Source organism: Podarcis melisellensis, assembly GCF_964234715.1.
Source record: "Podarcis melisellensis genome assembly, chromosome: 2".
NCBI lineage: Eukaryota > Metazoa > Chordata > Lepidosauria > Squamata > Lacertidae > Podarcis > Podarcis melisellensis.
Window position 1 is genome coordinate 47,083,192 of NC_138529.1, and position 21,498 is coordinate 47,104,689.

The 21,498-nt window shown below is 41.2% G+C and overlaps 1 protein-coding gene and 1 long non-coding RNA gene across 4 annotated transcripts in view; one reads left to right on the forward strand and one right to left on the reverse strand.

Moving 5' to 3' along the window:
- Window positions 1–108: 108 nt before the first annotated feature.
- LOC309363089 (rho GTPase-activating protein 7-like) overlaps window positions 109–21,498 on the reverse strand; it is a 95,371-nt gene continuing 73,981 nt past the window's right edge. For all 3 annotated transcript variants that reach the window (XM_081899121.1, XM_081899120.1, XM_081899122.1), the window contains exons 2-14: window positions 20,863–20,934; window positions 18,672–18,753; window positions 16,905–16,968; window positions 14,473–15,824; window positions 13,981–14,151; window positions 12,204–12,363; window positions 11,100–11,298; window positions 10,251–10,467; window positions 6,408–6,522; window positions 3,262–3,477; window positions 2,572–2,789; window positions 2,154–2,327; window positions 109–1,266 (exon numbers count right to left, since the gene is read on the reverse strand). In XM_081899121.1, coding sequence (XP_081755247.1) covers window positions 1,170–1,266; window positions 2,154–2,327; window positions 2,572–2,789; window positions 3,262–3,477; window positions 6,408–6,522; window positions 10,251–10,467; window positions 11,100–11,298; window positions 12,204–12,363; window positions 13,981–14,151; window positions 14,473–15,824; window positions 16,905–16,968; window positions 18,672–18,753; window positions 20,863–20,934 — 3,137 coding nt within the window. In that variant the 3' untranslated portion in view covers window positions 109–1,169. The remainder of the gene's footprint in view (window positions 1,267–2,153; window positions 2,328–2,571; window positions 2,790–3,261; window positions 3,478–6,407; window positions 6,523–10,250; window positions 10,468–11,099; window positions 11,299–12,203; window positions 12,364–13,980; window positions 14,152–14,472; window positions 15,825–16,904; window positions 16,969–18,671; window positions 18,754–20,862; window positions 20,935–21,498) is intronic.
- On the forward strand, window positions 3,712–6,401 carry LOC309363132. The gene is made up of 3 exons (XR_014165256.1): window positions 3,712–4,607; window positions 4,952–5,506; window positions 5,735–6,401. It is a non-coding gene; the product is annotated as an uncharacterized lncRNA (long non-coding RNA).

Genomic DNA, 21,498 nt, shown 5'->3' on the forward strand with positions numbered 1-21,498 from the left:
GCCTGCAAAGTCTAGAGCCACAAGAAGCAGGATGTAATGTGATTTCTTCCACTGCTGTAGTCCACAAATGTCACAATGGTTAATATCCCTTAGTGAACAAAGCAGTCATTGAGTGCTTAACCTTTTTATTAAAGGTATATTGTCTTAGCTTATAAACACAATTGACACTAAATTACAGTATTTTAGGAAATGCAATGAATGTACAGACTTAAAAGTATCATATATATTCTGGAAGTACCAGTAGTATCAATATATTATCTTTTCCCTCCCACCCCCACAACCCTTTTTTCCATTTCCAAAACAGCGGTGTACTGCAAGTTGAAGTTCAAAATATGTCTCTTCACAAGCCAGAGGCTGCTCTGTTGGCGGGGCTGCCTCAACTGCTTTCACACAGGCGACAGGCAGGCCACCTCTTCCTCCCAGGAGCAAGAGGCAGCTGAGGTGCAGGTGAGCGCCTTCTTTAAACTGTTCCGCTGAGGGGTGCAGCTGCCTGCACCTCAGTGGAGCAGTTTAACAAGGCCCCCACCTCACACAAGTGGCTTCCCCATGCCAGCTGTTAGGCTGAAGACCCTCCGCAAAGGCCTCCTGCAATTTTCTGGAGCCCATAAAAGGTGCAGGTCAAGTTTCTCACCCCCACCCACTTCTGGGGTGCAGCTCAGAGGTGCTGGAACTCACAGTTCCACTGAAAAAAGAAGCCCTTTTTCTTATTGTTTCTTCACTGTAAAAAGTACAAATATCTGTAACCAATAAATACAGCATAGCTTCCTATATGATCATTATATTCCTAATAGTTTAGAATGCTAAGAACAGAAAAAGACATCACAGGCGCGGAGTTCTCTTTACTCAGATAGCATTGCTAAAGTATTACACATTTGTTCTCACATTTAGTTTATAAAGCATCTGGGGGGAAATAAAATCTCACATTTACACATTATTAGAACATCAAGATGTTCATTTTTCAATAACTTATTTTGATAGGTGATATTGAACAATTTAATTTTCTCAGTAGAATTTTTTAATAAAAAAGCAGTAAAATTATAAAATGCATAAAAATGTCTTAACAGTTCTAGATTGCTTCAAATACGATAATGAAGTCTGGTAAACTTCAGCTTTGGGCACCACACATTTGATTTAACTTCCAAAAGCACCATGTCATCTTTGGCTTGCTCTCAGTATGATGAAGTTTTAAAGGACTCTCTAATCCTTACCAGTTCTGCAGCACACATGTGACCAAAAGCCCTGTTGTACCATTCAGTTGTGCGGCCCCTGCCAATAAATGAAACAGCCTGTTAAAAAAAACTAAAGTCTTAAACGATTTCTCTTCCCGACTATTGGGCCAGGTTGAGCTAACTGCTTTCCAGCAAAGTGCTTTCCACCCCATGTCTCCCCCAAAACCTCTCTGGGGAACCCACAGAACAGTGCACAGGGGGAGGAGAGTACAGATTGTTCCATCTGGCAAGCAGAAATGCTATAGTGCAACACTTAAATCCACCCTTCATTTTAGGCATTCCTCCACCACCACCAATGCTATAAAACTACAGTCATACCTTGGGTTGAAGTAGCTTCAGGTTAAGTATTTTCAGGTTGCACTTTGTGACAACCTGGAAGTAACGGAGTGCATTACTTCCAGGTTTCACCGCTTGCGCATGCGCTCAAAATGACGTCACATGCATGCGTGGAAGCGGCGAATCACGACCCGCACAGTCGCGGGCTCTACTCAGGTTGCGAACGGGGCTCCGGAACAGATCCCGTTTGCATCCAGAGGTACCACTGTATTGACCGCATGTTTACAACACACACGAAGCACTGCTTCTGAAAATGGTTCAATCTTTATGCAGATTTATGAGGAGGTTGCCTGAAATTACTTTTCTAAATCACATGTGGCCATGAAAGAAGCACTTAATCATTATTAACTAAAAAGACTGCAATCAAAGCTTCTACCACATTTCTGTACATCTGAACAAACAGCTGTTGCAGTGGGCAAAACAATTTGTGCAGTGACTTATAACAAGCGGCCAGCCAATTCAGAAACAGAATGCCAGTTTTTCATACTCGAATCTTATTCCTCTAGCAAGCCCTTGACCTTCATTGCATTTGGAACCTCATCTATTATGTCAAGCCACTGTAAAGTAAAATAAAAGAAATATAAATACCTGGTATCTGTTCGACAGACATGTGTGACTTTGGATTTCTGAGTGCCGACTACTTCTATAAGATACTGACAAAGTAGGACCTGACCCAAAATCCCCGTCATGGTAACACCTTCACAGTCTATTGAGGTAGCTGCTAATATGCATGTGCTGCTTTGAGGATCAGTCCGCCAAGTCCTGGAAACAAAAGGTCAAATCAATAATCTGATTGGCTATCAATATGCCATTATGCTTATGAAGCATACTATCAACTGTAACAGCTCATTTACATCAACTTCCAGGCTCTGCACATGATCAAGGTGCTCAGCTGTATGTATAAAAATAATATTCAACTAAGGTTAAGTCAAGTCATTACCTCTGCTGCAGCTCATCTCATAATTAACAGCAGTTGGCATAGACAGGAATATTGTAGATTCCTTACCTTAAAACCACATATTCTCGTGGAGGAAGTGGAGACATGCTCTCCGTTGCATAGTGGAAAATGTCTGTTTCATCATCTAAGATTTCTAGGACTCTTGTTTGTTGAAGGCTTGGGTTCCATAGGTGCTGTTCCATCAGTATCCGATATAGAACCACTTTAGGGGCAGCATCAATTTCAGCTGACGCTTTCCATACCCGGACCAAGTAGTTATCATCCACCTTAGAAGACAGTTAATCCATTAGGAAATGATTTGAGTCTGCCCAAAGCAGCCTAGGATCCAATGGCTGTAGAACCCCTGGAATTGGAGTCAACATGGTCCCTCAATCCATTAAGTCATGGTTTCCCAAATTTGGGTCTGCTTCCTTTGGGGAATACACCTCCCATCACCTCTGACCTCTGGTCCTGCTAGCTATGGATGTCATATCACAGCACCTAAAGTGACTATCCACATATTCAAAAGAATAATAAAATTTTCCAGTTTGGGAAACAGTACTATGATGGCATTTCAGTACTTTTGTGCTCCATGCCATACCTTTTCTAATTAATGTGTGACCTATTTCTCAGAGGGAGGTTATTTGCAAATGGGACAAGATACTGTTAACTAGTTATTTTCACAGAATACACATGTATTAATGTCATTTTAAAACTCATTTACTCTGAGCCTCATTAGCGTTCTCATGCCAAAATTACCTTTTTATATGCAGAATCCACTCCTTCTAAGGTGGAGCAAGTAACCCAGTTCTTGAATTTTTCCTTGGCATCTCGGAGCAAGTCCTGCATGGAGCGCTCCAGGGAGAGCACTGTGTTGCAGTGCTTTGCTAAGGAGGTTTGGTGTGGATCTACTTCACTGGAGATAGTTTGATCATGTAAATTTTCATAACTGTGATCCAAACAGTAGTCAGGAATCTGCAGAAGAATATTAGAAATTAGTTGCTAGGAAGCATAGGTCGTAAGAAATGGCTATCGCAATATATTCCACTGTATTTATTACACTTCTATCCCAGGCTTCCTGTAAAGGAGTTCAAGAACAGTATACACACAATTGTCACACAGTCACAGTCACAGTCAAGGTGCAAGCAGAGTGGGAATGTGGTTTTTTGATGCTGAATGCTACAGTATGGCGCTTCTACAGTTAGGAAAGGATTTTTGAGTACTCGGTGTGTGGGAACCACACATACATATAAAACACTTATTTGAAGGAACCTAAGCTGCCATTCTCCAAAAAAACTGAGGCTGAACAAATAGTATACCAACCTTTGCACTCTTTGGGGCTTTGCTCCTAGCTCTTAACAAAGTCACTGCCAGCTCCCTGTGCCAAAGCAGAAAAAGTTCGTGCTAACAAGTGTTTAGCCTGAACTATTGAGTCTAATTTTGGCCCAGCAGGCTGCACAAATAGTCAGTGGCCTCTCCCTCCCATCCTCTTTTCTCTGCAGTTTCCTCCCCACCCTCCCCTTCTTGCTTTTCAGTTTTTTTTTATCCCTTTCCCACACACTTCATGCCACAAAACAAGGTCAAAGACAAGGGAGGAAGCAAGAATGACTGGAACATCTCAATTGATTAAAAGCCACTCTCCCGCCTCATGCACGAAAGCCCTGTTCACCAGGCCTTTCCAACAAGTAATTTCAATGCCAGAGTGGAAGGGCATCTTGGCACTAGTTCATATCTGCTCAAGTGCTGCCAAGAGGAGTGGTCAGAAGGCCCAAATGCCACACATTCTTCACCCTTCCCAGCTCTGGCCTCACGCTAAGCAGGTCAAACTCCCACACACAAGATGCAAACAACGTAATGCAGGAAGAAGAGATTCCAGTGGACCTACAGGTCAGGACTAAATGGGCATAACCAAGGTCATGCTGTGCTCAAACAAGAGACTGGAAAACTCACACTTCTCCCTCATCATTAACAATCCTTTAGATCAACATAGAAAGTGGTATTCTGTTGGTTTCATGCTTAACGTGGGTGCTGCTCCCCCCAAAGGACAGGCTGAGTCATGTCCACCCCATAAGGCATTTCTGAGCCCATATTTAGCAGGTGGCGCTGTGGGTTAAAGCCTCAGTGCCTAGGACTTGCCGATCGAAAGGTCGGCGGTTCGAATCCCTGCGGCGGGGTGCGCTCCCGCTGCTCGGTCCCAGCGCCTGCCAACCTAGCAGTTTGAAAGCACCTCCGGGTGCAAGTAGATAAATAGGGACCGCTTACCAGCGGGAAGGTAAACAGCATTCCGTGTGCTGCGCTGGCTCGCCAGATGCAGCTTTGTCACACTGGCCACGTGACCCGGAAGTGTCTCCGGACAGCGCTGGCCCCTGGCCTCTTAAGTGAGATGGGTGCACAACCCCAGAGTCTGTCAAGACTGGCCCGTACGGGCAGGGGTACCTTTACCTTTAAGAAGAAACCAAGGGTGGCGGAAAGTAGCAAATCAAAGAATCAAAATAGCCAGGCACTTGCTTTCAACTGTGCTTAGAAATTTATGACGTACTAAATTAAACATCTCCACTATTAACCTATTCTGGCTCTGAACTCTCATACAATGAATCAAAGACCATGTAAAGGAGGAGGAAGGTGATGGTGACAGTACAAATGACAAGATTAAGAATCTGATGAAGAACAGGATGAAAGTATTGAACATGAAGATGAAGAGGAGCAAGAGGATTCTAGAGATGAAAGTAGTGTGGTACCAGTGTTTCTAGCCATCAAGAAATTCAATGAGTCACTGGATGAGATTTGGGAGGAAATGTTGGAAAGCATCAAACCCCAGGAAGGTGAGCTGATCCTACTCTGTAACGTACAAAAGACAAGTGCTCCTGGAGCCTGGAACAGTTATCTGTTCAGCTCCAAGTGATGGCCTAGAATTGAATCGTTGTAGTGACACTGCCTTATGTCCTCAATAATCCTGTCAATATAGTTGTAAACTGCTTAGAGGTTTATTTATTTTAATACAGTGGTACCTCGGGTTACATACGCTTTAGGTTACAGACTCCGCTAACCCAGAAATATTACCTTGGGTTAAGAACTTTGCTTCAGGATGAGAACAGAAATCGTGCTCTGGTGGTGCGGCAGCAGCAAGAGGCCCCATTAGCTAAAGTGGTGCTTCAGGTTAAGAACGGTTTCAGGTTAAGAACGGACCTCTGGAACGAATTAAGTACTTAACCCGAGGTACCACTGTACTGAGCAGTATATAAATTGAATGAATAAATAGTAATAGGAGGACTGCTATCTTGAAGGCTTATTTACACAGCCAACAAAACTGGATTTTGTGCATGTTCATTCCCCGTTTTTCCTGCCACCACAAGTTACTAGTGTACAGATGTGGAATCTCCAACTGTTGTTGAAATCTAACTCTCTTCAGGTTAAACCAACATGGCTTATGGTCAAGGCACATAGAGTCCTGCATCATCTGGAGGGCCATGGGTTCCTCAACCCAAAGCCCAACTCTACCCTGGGTGGCATTTACACATATCCAAATCACCACTAGCAGAGATGCATGAAGCTCAGGGTTCAGCTTTTTGGAATATAGTGATTTGATATATATATATAGCATTAATTATATGCTTCATAGTCCTATAAATCTTTATATTGAGCTAGCTCAAAATAAAAATGCAAACTGTTTCCTTGCTATCAAGGAACTAAGAGAAAGTAAATTTTGCTTGTTTAGAGAAGTATACTAATGAATACCAATTAAGAGTTGGTCCAACACCTGCTTTTCATTATTGCCAACAAGGAAAAGGGCTGCTGTTCTGATTTCAAACCAACAAAGTATCCACTACACAAGTTTCTAAGCAGCATGAGGGATGGAGGATGCCAATGAAGTTAAGCAGTGATTCTTCCTGAAGAAAGCAACTTACCTGAAAGAGTCTGTTGCACTCCATTATCATATGGGCCAGGCCTTGAGTTGCAGCCAGGTTCTCACTCAGGTCTCTCTGGTCAGGTTTTCCTGTACTGTGCTTCCTCTGGCTGGACCTAAGGAGAAGAATACAAAGGGCTGCTTATTCAAATCACACAATGTAGCTGGTAAGGGCACTATCACTTCAGACTGCAGGTGAAAGGGAGGGATAGAAATGTAAAATAATTACTCCTGGTTCTGTGGCATGCTTTGTTGTCCATCTAAACAGTGAAAGCCCTCTAGTATAAGGTAATCTTCACCAACATTCTAAAAATTTAACAGATAATAGGTTGGGCAGGCCCCCTGAAGGCTGCATCTCGAAAGAGTTTGCAGATAATGCTAAACCATAGTTTATTAAACAATGTTAGTATGTTTAACCCTGCCCAGCAACTTATATGCAGTCCAATAAACCATGAACTGAAGCCATGGTTTGCTGTTGGCTTACAAACTTTGGTTTGTTTTAAGTATGGCTTGGTGTCATATATGAACCCAGTATACTTTCTTAACCATAGTATGTTTAACAACTTCACACCAAAAGCTCACCAAACTACAAATGCATGGAGGCAAGAGCAATGGAAAATAAAACATACTTTAGAGGACAGAGTTCAACTAACTAGTCCTGCTATCAGAAGCCCACACAAAGGTTCCCCCTCTCCTCCTCCAGGGCCCTCTCAAGACTGGCTTGGGGTGGGTCCTTAAAATACCCCCAGAAGAGTATGCGAGAAGAAGAGAGGGAGGATCATCCTATCCAGCAAGCTGAACAGCTTGTGCTGATGAAATTATTGCCAAAGCACAACACTGAATTTCTTCCAAGGAAGAAAACAATGGTACATGTTTTATTAAACAATGGCTTGGCAAGTTCTTAACCTGAAGCACTATTTCTGGGTTAGCGGAGTCTGTAACCTGAAGCGTACGTAACCTGAGATACCACTGTATTTCTTTTGAAATGCATGAGCTACAGTTTACTCTCTGTTCTGTGCTTATTACTCATGTTGGAAAAGTTAATAAAATATATTTTAAAAATAGACTTTTTAATTGTAATGAGTCCTATTAAGTGAGTATGCTTTAACCAATCCTGGTCAGGTACATTTCATTCAAAGTCGCACACAAAGCTCTCATTGATTTGCCTATTATCATTAGACGTGTTTAATTAAAGGCTGGCCCAGAAAGTCTAAGGGAAAGCCAGTCACATTATTTAAGAGCTCCAAATGCTTTGCCAAAGAGCATTAATTCATATTTTAAGCTTATTTGTGGCATCATGCCAAGATTAGGATTGCCAAGAGCCTGGCATTCATCTCTAATAGCTTTATCTTGGAAAATTCTTTGTGAATGGTTTTTAAAAAGAGGTTGTTAGATAAAGATGCTTGACTTTAATCCTTGAAGCCAAAGCTGTTAGATTAGGTCCTTTTGAAGTCCCAACACTGAAAGTAAAATATTAGCAAATTTATTATCCAAATTTCCCGTTCAAAGCAACCTTGCTGTTAAAACAATGAGGTGGGGTGGGGAGAGGGAGAAAAGACAAGCACTCCCTCTTTTCTTAAGATAGCTGCTCCTGCTGTAGTACAGAGCTGAAAGGAAAGTCTGATGGTAGAGGCCTCCTCCTCTAAAAGTTCTAAACTTCCAAAATATAAGTTTCTTCACCTGGAATTAAGAATTTAGCATTTTATTTTGCAATCAATTCTTCTGACACATTCTTGGCTGTGATTATGTGTTCACTCTCTTATGACTGACAATGCTGTCATCATCTCAGTTCTGGATTCCTCTCTCTCTCTCTCTGGGGAATGCTGAGCATCACAGGACTTGTTTTATAGCCTGATACGCATCTGGGATGCGTACTCTTCTTAAAAGCACATTCTTCACATGCTTTACCTCTCTTCACCTCTCTCAAAGATTGAGCTATCATCCTAAAGCATGCAGATACTTTTTCAAGCTTCCCACCCCCACTCATGAAATAGAATTCGCAACCTTAATGGCATTAACCTGCCACAGACATTCAACTCACACAATCTAAAGAATGCTTCTTGCTCAAGTACAGTTTTTCCTATTAGTTAGTACAGTGGTACCTCTGGATGCGAACGGGATCTGTTCCGGAGCCCTGTTCACATCCTTAGCAGAACGCAACCCGCGTCTGCGTGTCGCGATTTGCTGCTTCTGCGCATGCACGAGACATCATTTTGAGCATCTGCGCATGCGCGAGCAGCAAAACCCAGATGTAACCCGTTCCATTACTTCCGGGTCACCGCGGGACACAACCTGAAAAGATTTAACCCGAAGTGACTTTAACCCGAGGTATGACTGTATATGCATTTCATCATTAACAGGCCTCTGGTACAGTGATGGCACTGATGCAACTTTCTGTACCCACAGTACTATTTTTCTACGATTTTAAACCTGACTCCCAGTCAACTTTCTAAATGACTGTGGGGATAGCTGCATGTGGAGATGGGCAAGCTCCCCAAATGCAGAGATAATGTCTACATCTCACTGTAGCAGAGATGAAAAAGTCACACGCTAGGTAAACTGAGATTCATTCACTTCTTGAAAGCCTCTTTGAGATGTATGTCTCTGCTAAACCACCCGGGTCTTTTCAGGCTGATCCAAAGCTACCCATTTTTTAAAAAAAAAATATCTCCCATCTTTTTCTGGTTGCCTTTACAGAAATGTTACGTTGGAAGTATAGCGCAGAGGGATGCAGTCCAATATCCCGTTTTGTGCTGTTACTTCACCATGGGGTTGCTTCCCCCACTACTCTGGCCACAAATCTCTTGTGGGAGCAGCCAGTTATGTCGCTACTTCCCACCCCTGCGCTACCTCTTTTAAAAGGTGGGAGCATACTGGCCCAGGAAGTAATTGGCCCAGGACCACTGTGTTATTGCGTTATCAGGCCATGTATGGCATGAGGCTAAACTGAAGCGCTGCTATACTTATGAGGTAATATAATAACAGCATCTTAGGAAAGTACATACATTCAGAGAAGGACAGCATAGTGCTTATTGCTGGTTAACTTGATGAGTAGAATAAAGCTAAAAGGTCCTCCACAGTAAGAATGTCTGGAATAGCCATAAGCAAAACCCCACCCACTCACCCCTCTGCAAGAAACTAACGCTTAAATGGAGCAGGTCAACGTACACTAACTATTGTCAGGAAATGATTTTTTTTCCCAGAGAAAAAGCTTTCAAACTACTGTGTGTGTGGGGGGGGGACCTGTGGTCCTCCAAATGTTGAGGCAACTGAAGTTCCCATCATTCCTGGCCATTAAGCAGGCTGTCTGGGGCTGATGGGAGTTGAATTCCACCAACACCTTGAGGACCACAGGTTTCCCATTCTTGATCTACTTATTTTTGTTCCCTAACAAACAGCACTACTATGATTTTTAAATATTAACAGGCTAATATAAAATCCTTTAGCTATCCTTAGACAGCTACTCACTAAATATCCAAACAGTACAGGGGGTATTTTCTCAATCTACTGTCCATTCTGGCAGTGCTAACTCTTTTTTTAATCGCACCATGATTAAAAAGGACAGCCATATTCAATTAACAGCCATTAAGAGTTGTTGACATCTGAAATAAGGTGCATTCCAACCCCCACAGACCTATGATTTGTACCTGAACTCAGCTAAAGCAGCACAAATTGGCTAAAAGAAACCTACACTTGAAAGAAATGACCACCGTAAGCAAGTAAAAAGGCAATACTGTGCTTATGCCATATAAAATGGTGACTTGACTTGAAGCACCTTTACATTTGTACAATGTATTTTCCTTCACTGCTCATCAGCAAGCAAGTATTGTTCACGCAAAAATACCTAGACGATGAGGAACTCTCTCTCCTCAGGGTATTAAGGTGAAACAAGGATGGTGCTAGACAAACAGCAATGTTGGTTGGAGTCATCTGGTTTTCCTCCACAAAAGCCACTACATCTCTGAGAAAGAATAGCAGTGTTTTCAAAGCTTCTCGGTTTTCATCTGGAAGCAGAAGAACAGCAGCTTGGACAGCACAAAACTGCTGATCTTTTGGCAGATCTAGAGAGGGGAAAAAGATGGAAGCCAAGATCAGGAACTAGGGAATCTTCTTACAAGAAGAGTTAACATTTATTATTTGAGTACAATGTAGTTTCCATTTTAATACAGTAGGGTAGAAACTTAAACACACATACCAAATGGGCTTTTTCTGAACAGCTCCATGTTTGTGGAGTGCTCTCTCCAGGGAAGTTTGGCTGATGTCTACATTACACATCTTTAGGCATTAGGCACAAACATTCCTCTATAACCAGGCTTTGAGCTGACATCTGGTGTCCTTTAAATGTCTTGCAGTAGAGGGGATTATTGGGTTGTCTTAGTTTGTATTTTTATTATGTATTCTGTTTTTTATATTGCAATTTTATGTTGTGAATTGCCCTGAGATCTACATGTACATGGTGGGATACAAATTTTAAGAAGAAGAAGAAGACTCATCTTAGAGACTAGTTTTAAGAAAGAAAAATATATTCCTACATCATTTGTCTCTTGACCTCTGACTTAAGAAACTGAATTAATTGATAATCAGAACTAAGTAGCATCAGGCACACTTAAACTAACAATGCAAAATTACATTCCACTTATAAAATCAATGTCTAAAATGGCCAACCAGAATTTAAACAACAGCAGGTACGTACATTGGTAGATATGGAGGAAGGATTCGCAGAGCTTGCTGGTGAATATAGGTTCCGGAAGGTCTCGGAAATACTGCTTCACCATGTCTGCCACATCAAATGCTGACTGCCCCTCATAAGTTACATTGTTTGGGTCATTTTCATTCATTTCCCTTAAGGAAAGGATCCTGGATTTCACACCAGATTTTCTGAAAAGGCCAACCTATGAAAAAGAACAACAACAAAAAAAGAGTAAACATTCAATCTGCAGAATAATGTCCTTTGACTCCGGCTGTGGCATGGAACTCTTAATGTGGTTACATATCCACAAGCTTTCTAGGCACTTTTGATTGTACTATGTTCAAAGGCACTTTGATATATGCGCAATAAAAGAAACAGGGGGGGGAGAGATTATTTCGTTTGAAAATGTAAAAAGAATGTTGATAATGCATCTTTAATCTCTCCTTGTTACATGTATAGACCCTTTCATCTGCAGTATTGTACACACTATATTGTCACTCAGCAGGTTGGAGGTGATGTAAAGTGCTAAAGAGAGTCGTGTTTATGGTGTCTGGACTATGATGGCAGTCACCTACAAGCAAGTTGTTGCTTGATAATGCAGGCTCTGAGTGATGAAAATGTCTGCCTCAGCAGTCCCAGTGTTACTCTGCCCCAACCCCTCGCCTTGTATCCCTTTTTTTGTTTTTGTTTCCAGCACATAAGCATTTCAGACCATTAGAACAGGAAACTCAGGGGTCCCCCAACCCCACCAAAATAAGGAATTTGCAGCTATACCAAGCCAAACACATCGAATGTTATTGGCATATGTGTGTACGTACACAAAATCAGAATAAGAGGCTCTAATAAATAGAGGGTTGAGAGCTGGCCAGGGCTATGAAAAATTATGAGCAAAGGTTCATAAATTCAGCATAAGAAATTGTTGCAAGTATATGGAGATAATGAGTGTTTTGTGAGTAAAATAAAGCTTTACCCCATTTAAAGAAAACAGCTTAAGTTTTGAAGGGGTGGAAGAACCATCACGAGGGGAAATATTATAAGACATTTGCTCATATTAGTAACAGAAAGGCTTTTTCCTATTTAATACAGTATAAGCTTTTGTACTGATACCTGATCAAGAAAATGGTCCCTTAAGTAGTCCATGGCTTGGAGTATGCTCTTTGGAATAGGATGACTTGTTCTCTGCACATTTAACAGCAGCGGTACTCCAAATACATTTTTGTCCTTATAGTCTGGTGCTTTTGTTTTTCTGATAAACTTTGGAACAGTCCTGAAAATACAGAATTCATTTGTTTATGCAGATTTATGCTCTGAGCTGGGTATGCATATCAGGCAGTTGGGGTAGATATACTGAATTCATTTATAGAATACAAAAAGTATCAGGAGGACACAATTAACAATTCTAACCCTTATTAGTTTGAAAGGAAAGCAGTATTTACGAAAGCAATGGAAAAAGAAACATACTATTGGAGCTGCTGCATCTGCCAATGCTACTAGCCATGTAGCATCCCAATAGAAGTTTTAATTTAGTATCTGTTATGCCAAACAAGATGTTATGCCAAGGGGACGCGGGTGGCGCTGTGGGTAAAACCTCAGTGCCTAGGACTTGCCGATCGCATGGTTGGCAGTTCGAATCCCCGCGGCGGGGTGAGCTCCCGTCTTTCGGTCCCAGCTCCTGCCCACCTAGCAGTTCGAAAGCACGTCAGAGTGCAAGTAGATAAATAGGTACCGCTTTATAGCGGGAAGGTAAATGGCATTTCCGTGTGCTGCGCTGGTGCTGGCTCGCCAGAGCAGCTTCGTCACGCTGGCCACGTGACCTGGAAATGTCTGCGGACAGCGCTGGCCCCTGGCCTCTTAAGTGAGATGGGCACACAACCCTAGAGTCGGACACGACTGGCCCATACAGGCAGGGGTACCTTTACCTTTACCTTTTATGCCAAACAAGATACTGTTCAAATATGAAATACCAGTTTCTTTAAGTTGAAGTACAGTTACATACTGCATAGCTATCCGCACTCCAGTTTCCTGCTCTTTATTTCCTGCTGCCCTTCTTCTATCGCAATCCCCAGCTAATTTATTCCCCCAAATTTTGCAAACCCCAATATACTTGTTTGTAAGCAAAAACATCAGCATAAACATACTGAAAATTCAGTAGAGAGTTCTACCTGGTTAGCCAGAGAAACAGGAACACTATGATGAGAGAATTACATACAGGCAACATCCTACAGATGCCTTGAGGACCAGAATGCATTTTGTAAAATTTATGCCACTGAGTTTTGATTGCTAATGCAATCAGAGGTTATCAGAAGGAGACAGAGAAGCATTTGGGCACACCTCCATCATACCTGCATACAGTTCTGAGACCAGCTGAGACCATCAGAAGGAGAAGATATATGTTTAGAACTAGCTCCATGACCTGATGAATTACTGCCCATTACGCAAGACAGAAAGTCAAGACAAGTCTAATCATTACCTGAAAGGAAGTGCTGCTAAAAGTCTAAAATATTTCTGCAACTACAGCAGAAGTTTCACAGACTTGAGGAACTGAACCATCTAGAGCATGAAATGAAGTGGGCAGGCGGAGGAGGTATACAGCTTGAGAACAGCTCTGGTTGGTGGATAGGTTCAGCAGTAAGGGTCACAGATGGGATGAGTAAAAGGGAAATCATTGGGGTCCTGTATTAGAAGCATTGCAAGTGGACTGGTACTGTCAATCAATTGAAAGCACCATGTTCCTGCTTATGTATATGGAGCTGATTGTCTTTTGTAAGTTTCCTTTGGAGGGATTTGCTCTGAAAATCAGCATATAGGGACAGGCTCAATTTCCAATTCAAGACTAAGGTTTTTCTTTCAACTTCAGAAACACTTCCACTTCATTCTAACTTACCAGTTCCATCCTTGCTTGCTGGAAGGAGAGTATTTGTCCATTAAAGTAGTCAATTTTAACAAAGCAAGCTTCTGCAATCGATTTAGGTGGGCAGCTGACTGGCAGTCAATTTGCTGAGAAAGACTTTCCAAATTTGTGCCTTCCTCAGTAGACCATTGTCTCCTCACATGTCTAAAGAGAAAAAAACCACATTTGTTTCAGTGCTCTTCAGTATTACTATTGTCTCTCTAAAGCTGCACACCCACAGAAAATCACTATGAATTTCAAAATACTTGTGAAAGGTAGAACACTGTACTTTAGAGACCAAGTTCTGCGGCGTTCAAGCATCAAAACCTCAAGTTATTCAGCCAGATTATCTTCACTATTAAATCATTACTTCAGCTTAAGTTTATGCTACACTTCTTTAAGTTCAACTGATTAACCCCTTACAATGACAACCCCAGTCAAATTTCATTTTTAATTCTTTGCCACTTCAACCAGTATATAGCTGACCTGATAGAATGTGCCAATGTCCGTCTCATCCTCGATTCTGTTACATATGCCAGTTCTGTGAGACCACGTTCATTGCAGTTCCCTTCACTGTCAGTAATTGACAATTCTGGCAATTTCCCTTCTGAATTCTTTTCAGTCTCAAGACGGATCTCTTTAGGGGATGATGGGCACGGAGAGATGGACTGGTTGGAAGGACTGGCAGAGTCAGAGTCCCCATCATCAGAGAATTTCTCTGTCCACTGACTGACCAACTTCCTGAGTCCATTGACATGCTCCATAACACTGTCTAGCTCTGTAAAAACATCATCATCACCAATCTCTGGTGTATCCATTTTGTTTAGATGATTGCCTGGCACATTGTCATATATGCTCAGTCTGTTATCCATCAATGAAAGGGAGCCAGGTGGTGTTTCAGGCTCCTGAGAACCCATTTGAACCCTGTTCCTCCTACACCCATGAAAACTCCCAGTTCTCCAGTTCACAGATGTGTTGTCCATTGGAGACAAGAGGCTGTATGTAAGGGCTTTGGGGAAAGTCCCAGGTTTATGGCCTTGTGGTACTTGAAATACTTTGTTCTTGTGCAAATGTATCTCGTTATGCTCCGAAAGATAATTCCACAAGGAAAACTTGCTGGAATCAAATTCTTCTCCATACATTCCTTCTCTTTTACTGTGTCTCCTCATTTTGATAATGGGGCTCGGCGTGCTCACAGTGCTGCTGTTTTCAGATTGGCTGCTACTGCTGCAGGTCTGTGAGGAATAAGACTGCTGCATCGGCTGACTCTCAGATACGTCAGAAATACTTACGCAATTGAAATTTTTCAGCTTTTCTTCATTTAGTCCCTCTATAAGAATAGGCTCACTAATAATGGGCTTGGCCTTTGAATGTGCTTCTCTCTTCAAACTGCTGCTTCGCAGGCGCAGCTTCTCCATTCTCTTTAAGAAACTCCTTCCCTTTCTGTGCAATGGCTTATCCAAGAGCTTGTCCTCACTAATTATGTTCAAGGTTTCACTAGGTGAAGAAGAGCAACTGAAGGTAGAGTCAGGAGATGCCAATATATTTGAGGAGCATGTTGAAGAACTCCTGCTCATCTCAACCTCCTCAAACGTCTTTGGAAAGCTGATTAAATCACTATCCCCGCTACTAGAACTGTGAACTGAAGACTCGTCATTTCGCTCCCCTTGATCAGAAAAGGCTATATCCCCACTGCCAGAGCATTTAAGTCTGAGACCGTCAAAGGCTGGTGTACCAGAACCTTCCGAGCATTCTAACCGAGACCATCTCCGACTACATTTCTCATAAGTCCATTTGGTGCTTATTGCATAAGGTTCATCCTCTTCAGATTCATCACTCTTAAGACAAGAAAAGAGGTTTTAAAAAATGAGACATGTGATCAAGATTTTGATTTAATATTCATTCTTACATTTTACTACAATGCATTATATTGCCAGCTCTCCCACACGCCAAGAAAGCCACTCCAAAAATGCAGAGAACTCTGACTCCAGACACATATTCCATGGGTAAAAGAAGTGTGACACCTACCCTACATATGGGAATACTATGCCTAGACTCATGGATCTCATCTTTGAATCCAAGATGTCCATTTGATTTCAGTAGGAGATACTTATGACTGGTGGATTTTAGGCCTGCGATATTTTACATGTGTGTGAGAATGCTTTTCAAAGCATTCAGTGCTTTTAAGTATTCAACCTAATATTTTCAGCTTAAAGCTTGCCTTGAAAATGCAAAGGATTGCAGCCAAGACATCATGTAATGTAAAAGGATGTTTTGGTCAATCAGCTGCACTTATGCTCAACATTTTAGTGCTGCAATGGTTCAATCTAAAGTGATTTTTAATAATAATAATAATTTATTATTTGTACCCCGCCCATCTGGCTGGGTTTGCCCAGCCACTCTGGGCGGCTTCCATAGAAACCAAAAATACACTAAAATATCACAGATTAAAAACTTCCCTGAACAGGGCTGCCTTAAGATGTCTTCTGAATGTCAGGTAGTTATTTATCGCTTAAACCACTTGAGAACTATTTCTGCTTAATGCTAGCTTAGGTGAGTTGTTTTGCTTTTTTTTATTACTTTGCATCTGCTTCTAGTTATCTTACTAAAACTCTAAAATCAAATTGGGCAATTCAGAGCTCAGCTTCAGGGTTGGGTTCTTACATTATTCCATTGGCATGGCTTCCTGGTGAGACCTGAGAATGGTACAAACATATTTGTAACTAAGGAAGAACTTCAGCACAACAAAACTCACAAACAGTTCCCAGTCATAAATAACTGGTGCTTGCTGATTATTAAACAGAAATTGTAAAAAAAATAAAAATCTCTCTGTGGTTTATAGTCTTCTGTGTCAACACCTTTGAATTTATATTGAGGAGTTTTTTTTATAAAAACAATTGCATAATTTGGAAACGTACCCTCTTTCTTTGCCGACTTATTTCCACCTTCATTGCTGTGCACTTGTTCAGTGTATTCAAACGCCTGGAGGATGGGGGGCGACACATTAAGACATTTAACCTGAAGTTACTTATAATCTTGTACTAAATGGTTCTTGTACTAAATGGCTCCCAATCCACTAAAGTTCTTAAACACATACAAATGGAAACAGGTACAAAATCATGCCTCGGTAACACAAAAATGGTCAAAATGTCAACAGTGATAAAAGTGCATGAGAACCTTCTTGAGATGCAGATAGAAAACGTTAAAGAATGGTAAACAAGTCCCTCTTTCAGCAAGTAATGGCTAAAAAAGTTAATGTGGGCAACATCATTTATTCAAGGTAGCACATATAAGCAAACTATTAATATATACATATTGCCTGGTATAATATAAATTTCCTGATGTGCTTTTGTTCTATGCAGTGAATAAACGGAAGCCCAAAAAATAAAAATACAGGGGTTCGTGTCATTTCCAAGAAAGTTTGATTTTTCTGTAACTCATAAATCTCAAATTCTTGCCATCCAATTACGAACATCTGGCACTTTCTAATCTTTCCACTTTTGCACAAGTTGATAAAAGCCTCAACAATAGATCAATGAATAAAAATTTTCCAGTTCAGACCTGACTCTATGAAGAGAGACTTGTTCTTTTTATCTTGAGAAGCTATTTAAAAGGGAGGCCCAAATTGTGTTAGTGTGGGTTACATGAAGCCTTTAAGCAATCTGTTGAGAAATTAAGCAGCTTTTAAAAAGATTGTTGTGCAATTTGTTTGCAATTAAGCAATTACTCTGGTACTCCCCTGGAGTGGGTAAGAGTCATATATTTAGCAAAGCTACTGTTACCTTAAAAAAAGAAAAAGAAATTATAAAGTGCACCTATATTACTACAGCTGCTTTGGCAAAATGTCAGCATCACTTTTGTGCCTGCAGCATCTTACCAAAGCTCTTTCTGAGAATAATTCCAGGGTTCACAATTTTGCAAATGTTGCTACTTTTATTCACTGTAGTTTGGGTCAGATTATTCCTAAACATTAGGCACCCTGAAAAGTTAGAATTCAGGGGGAGAGGGATCTTGCTTAGTGTAGGTAAAATAAAGGAAGTCAGTAGATAAGGGATGTGAGGCGGAGTCAGTGTTGGTCCACTGCAATATAACATACAAAATAGCGTTCTAAATAACCTACTAACTTTCTCCGAAAGCCAACAATCCAAAAACATAAGTATCTTTAGTCACAAAACAAAAACATTCTTCTTTCCCAAGCTAATTAACCCATTTATGGCCTTATACACTGTGGAGAGCTATTGTTTCTATTTGTTACTATGTTATGCATTTTTGTGTTTTTATATTGTAAACTGCCTTGTGATCCTCAGATGAAAGGTAGTATATAATAATAATAATAATAATAATAATAATAATAATAATAATAATTCAAATAAGATACAAGACTATTCCTAGGCAGTCTAGAGGATAATGCATGAGCAAACCCAGGTTGATATGGAGGCAATCAACTGCATGACAGCAACACTGTATGTGTGGAACAGTCCTAGCTTTCAAAAGAAAAAGCCCTTTGAAGACTTGTACAGCCATATAGCAGTTCTTACTACTTACAAATATTTTAATAATTATATAGTAATGTGCCTGTCTTCAGACATCCAAACAGGAAACTAGTAAGATACACCCATTGACTTAGTTAAAGCCTCAAGTTGTCAATCTAAATACACATCTATTTAATTCAGAGCAAAGTTTACCTGTATAGGGATTCTATTGCATCTTGGTCTAAAAACTCATGATCTTTTCTGACAGTTTTGATGTCAATAGGAAACTGCATATCTGCAAAACAGAGTTCAAAATGGTAAATGATTTTTTTTTTTTGAGAGGGGGATTAATTTCACAAGTTCTTAAATCAGCTCAAAAACAAACTCCCCACTTCTGTAAATCAAGAAAATCTTTAATAAAAATAGTAAAAACAACAACAAACAAACTCCCCAAGTAGTGGTTTTTTATAATGACATCAGCCAGACTCAAAATGGTCTCAAACTCTGCAAGGAAGAAAGCATAAATTTATAAATGAACACACCACCAGCTTGCCAGCTGATAGGATTCATTTTTAATCAAAAAAGGTTCAAAATCTTCTATGAAGGAAATAAACACTGGCCTAGCAAACTATGGCTTACCAAGACAGCAGAAATGCACTAGCTCCCAGAGAGGACCTTGCACACACTTTGTGCCTACCTTGCCCTTTTAGCTAGACATGGCTGTTAAAAGACAAGAAGCAACCTCAGCTGCAGCTTGTGGTTGAGGAGGAGAGAGCTTAACCACATGCCTGGATTCAGACAACATTTAGCTAAAGTGACCAGAGAGGTGCAAAGTAGGTGCAATCTCCTCCCCAGCATTCGTGCTAATCTGTGATTATGCTTAGCGTTACCTACAAACATAGCCACTGATTATTAGATGCTCAATCTCTATCTCCATTGTCTACTCAGAGATAGGAACAGATAATGCAAAACAGACTCATAACATTGTCAAGAGTCTGTCACTAAGTTCATTTCTAGATCATTTTATATTTTGATTTTTAAAAAATCTCAAAGCATTTCACAACCTACATTAAAAAATCTAATAAAACAGTCCAGAAGGAAACATTACAGAAGAAAGTCAAATATAAAACTCACATTTAAAACAGCATAATTAGCAGATAATAAAATGTTTTATGTTCCAATTGCCCACTGCACACAAATAAACTTGAATAAGCTTGCACTGATAAGAGCATAAGACAAGCCTGCTGGATCAAGCCAATGGCCCAGCATCTTGGGTGTAATCCTTGATGCCTCTCTTTCCATGGAGGTGCAAGTTACAGCAACAGCCAAGGTGACATTTTTCCACCTTCGCCGCATCAAGCAGTTGGTCCCTTACCTTTCCCGCCCCGACCTGGCCACAGTGATCCATGCAACGGTCATCTCCAGGCTTGACTACTGTAATTCGCTCTATGCGGGGCTGCCCTTGAAGCTGTCCCAGAAACTCCAGCGGGTACAGAATGCTGCAGCGAGGCTCCTCACGGGGTCTCTGCCATGGGAGCATATTCACCCAGTGCTTTTCAAGCTGCACTGGCTCCCGGTGGAGTACAGAGTCAGATTTAAGGTGCTGCTTTTGACCTTTAAAGCCCTTCACGGCCTAGGACCCTCGTACCTACGGGACCGCCTCTCCTGGTATGCCCCACGGAGAGCCTCAAGGCACCATAAATAACAACACCCTAGTGGTCCCAGGCCCTAAAGAAGTTAGATTGGCTTCAACCAGAGCCAGGGCCTTTTCAACTCTGGCTCCGGCCTGGTGGAACGCTCTGCCTCATGAGACCAGGGCCCTGCAGGATCTGATTTCTTTCTGCAGGGCCTGTAAGACAGAGTTGTTCTGCCTGGCCTTTGGCTTGGAGCCAATTTGATTCCCTCCCTCCCTCTCTCTTTTTTTTTTTTTTCTTTTCCTTCTCCTCCTGTGATGAGGCTACATTTTAATATTTTAATGTTCCATTATTTTAATGTTGTATTTTATTTTTGTTTTTAAGTTGTAATCATTCATCTTGTTTTTATTATTGCTTGTAAGCCGCTCTGAGCCCGGCCTTGGCTGGGGAGGGCGGGGTATAAATAAAAAAATTATTATTATTATTGTGGGAAGCCTGCAAGTTGGACATGAGCACAGCAGCCCTTTAGCCCACTTGCAATTCCCAGCAACTGGTATTCAGAGGCATAATGCCTCTGACAATGGAGGGTAGAACATAGCCACCATGGCTATGTTGCCACTGATGGCCTTGTCATCCATGAATTTGTTAGATATTTCTCTATAACTGACTGCATTTTGGACCACAAGCTTTTCTGTTTATAAAGGGAAGGAACATATTGCCAAGACTTTTCAATTATTCTGCATCTCAGAACGCCATGGGTGAAGTAGTACCTTCAAACATCTGAGCATATTGGGGGAAGCCAGCAGCTTTCAGCCAATCACAGGCTTCTTTGGCCTCAATTTCTGCAATTAAAAAACAAACAGAAAAAGAACACAAATTAAGTTTTGTTTTCCAATACTGAGCAAAAAAACCAACCCATTGTTAAGCTATGCTACTATCTTTAAAGCAACCCGTTTTCTTTCCTCCCTGCCTTTTAATATATTACAGACAATCCTCGTTTTGTGTTCCAGATCCCCAGGTGCGTCGGCAGAGTGCACGAGTCTACTCTGCCCCTTTTCATGCCGTTTTTATGACATTTTGGGGATACTTCTGGGTTTGGCATACATTTGGACTCGCCTAAACCAGGGGTTGCCTGTACTCTTCATACACATACCTCATTCTGAGTATCCAAGCACACAACAGATGCTTTTGACATGCAGTTGCGTCTAAACTGGTGGCATTGAGTATAATAGCTTTACTTACGCAGTGCCCCTAGTGATTTTCCTGCTCAGATGCATCTTTTGTATAGTCAGAACAATACTTTTGTCTAAACACTGAGAAATTATTTGTGAGGCACACTTTCTGCATTTGAGAAATGATGATGGTTTGAAAACAAGGCTAATGCCTCCAGTGTGCCGAGAAATGCT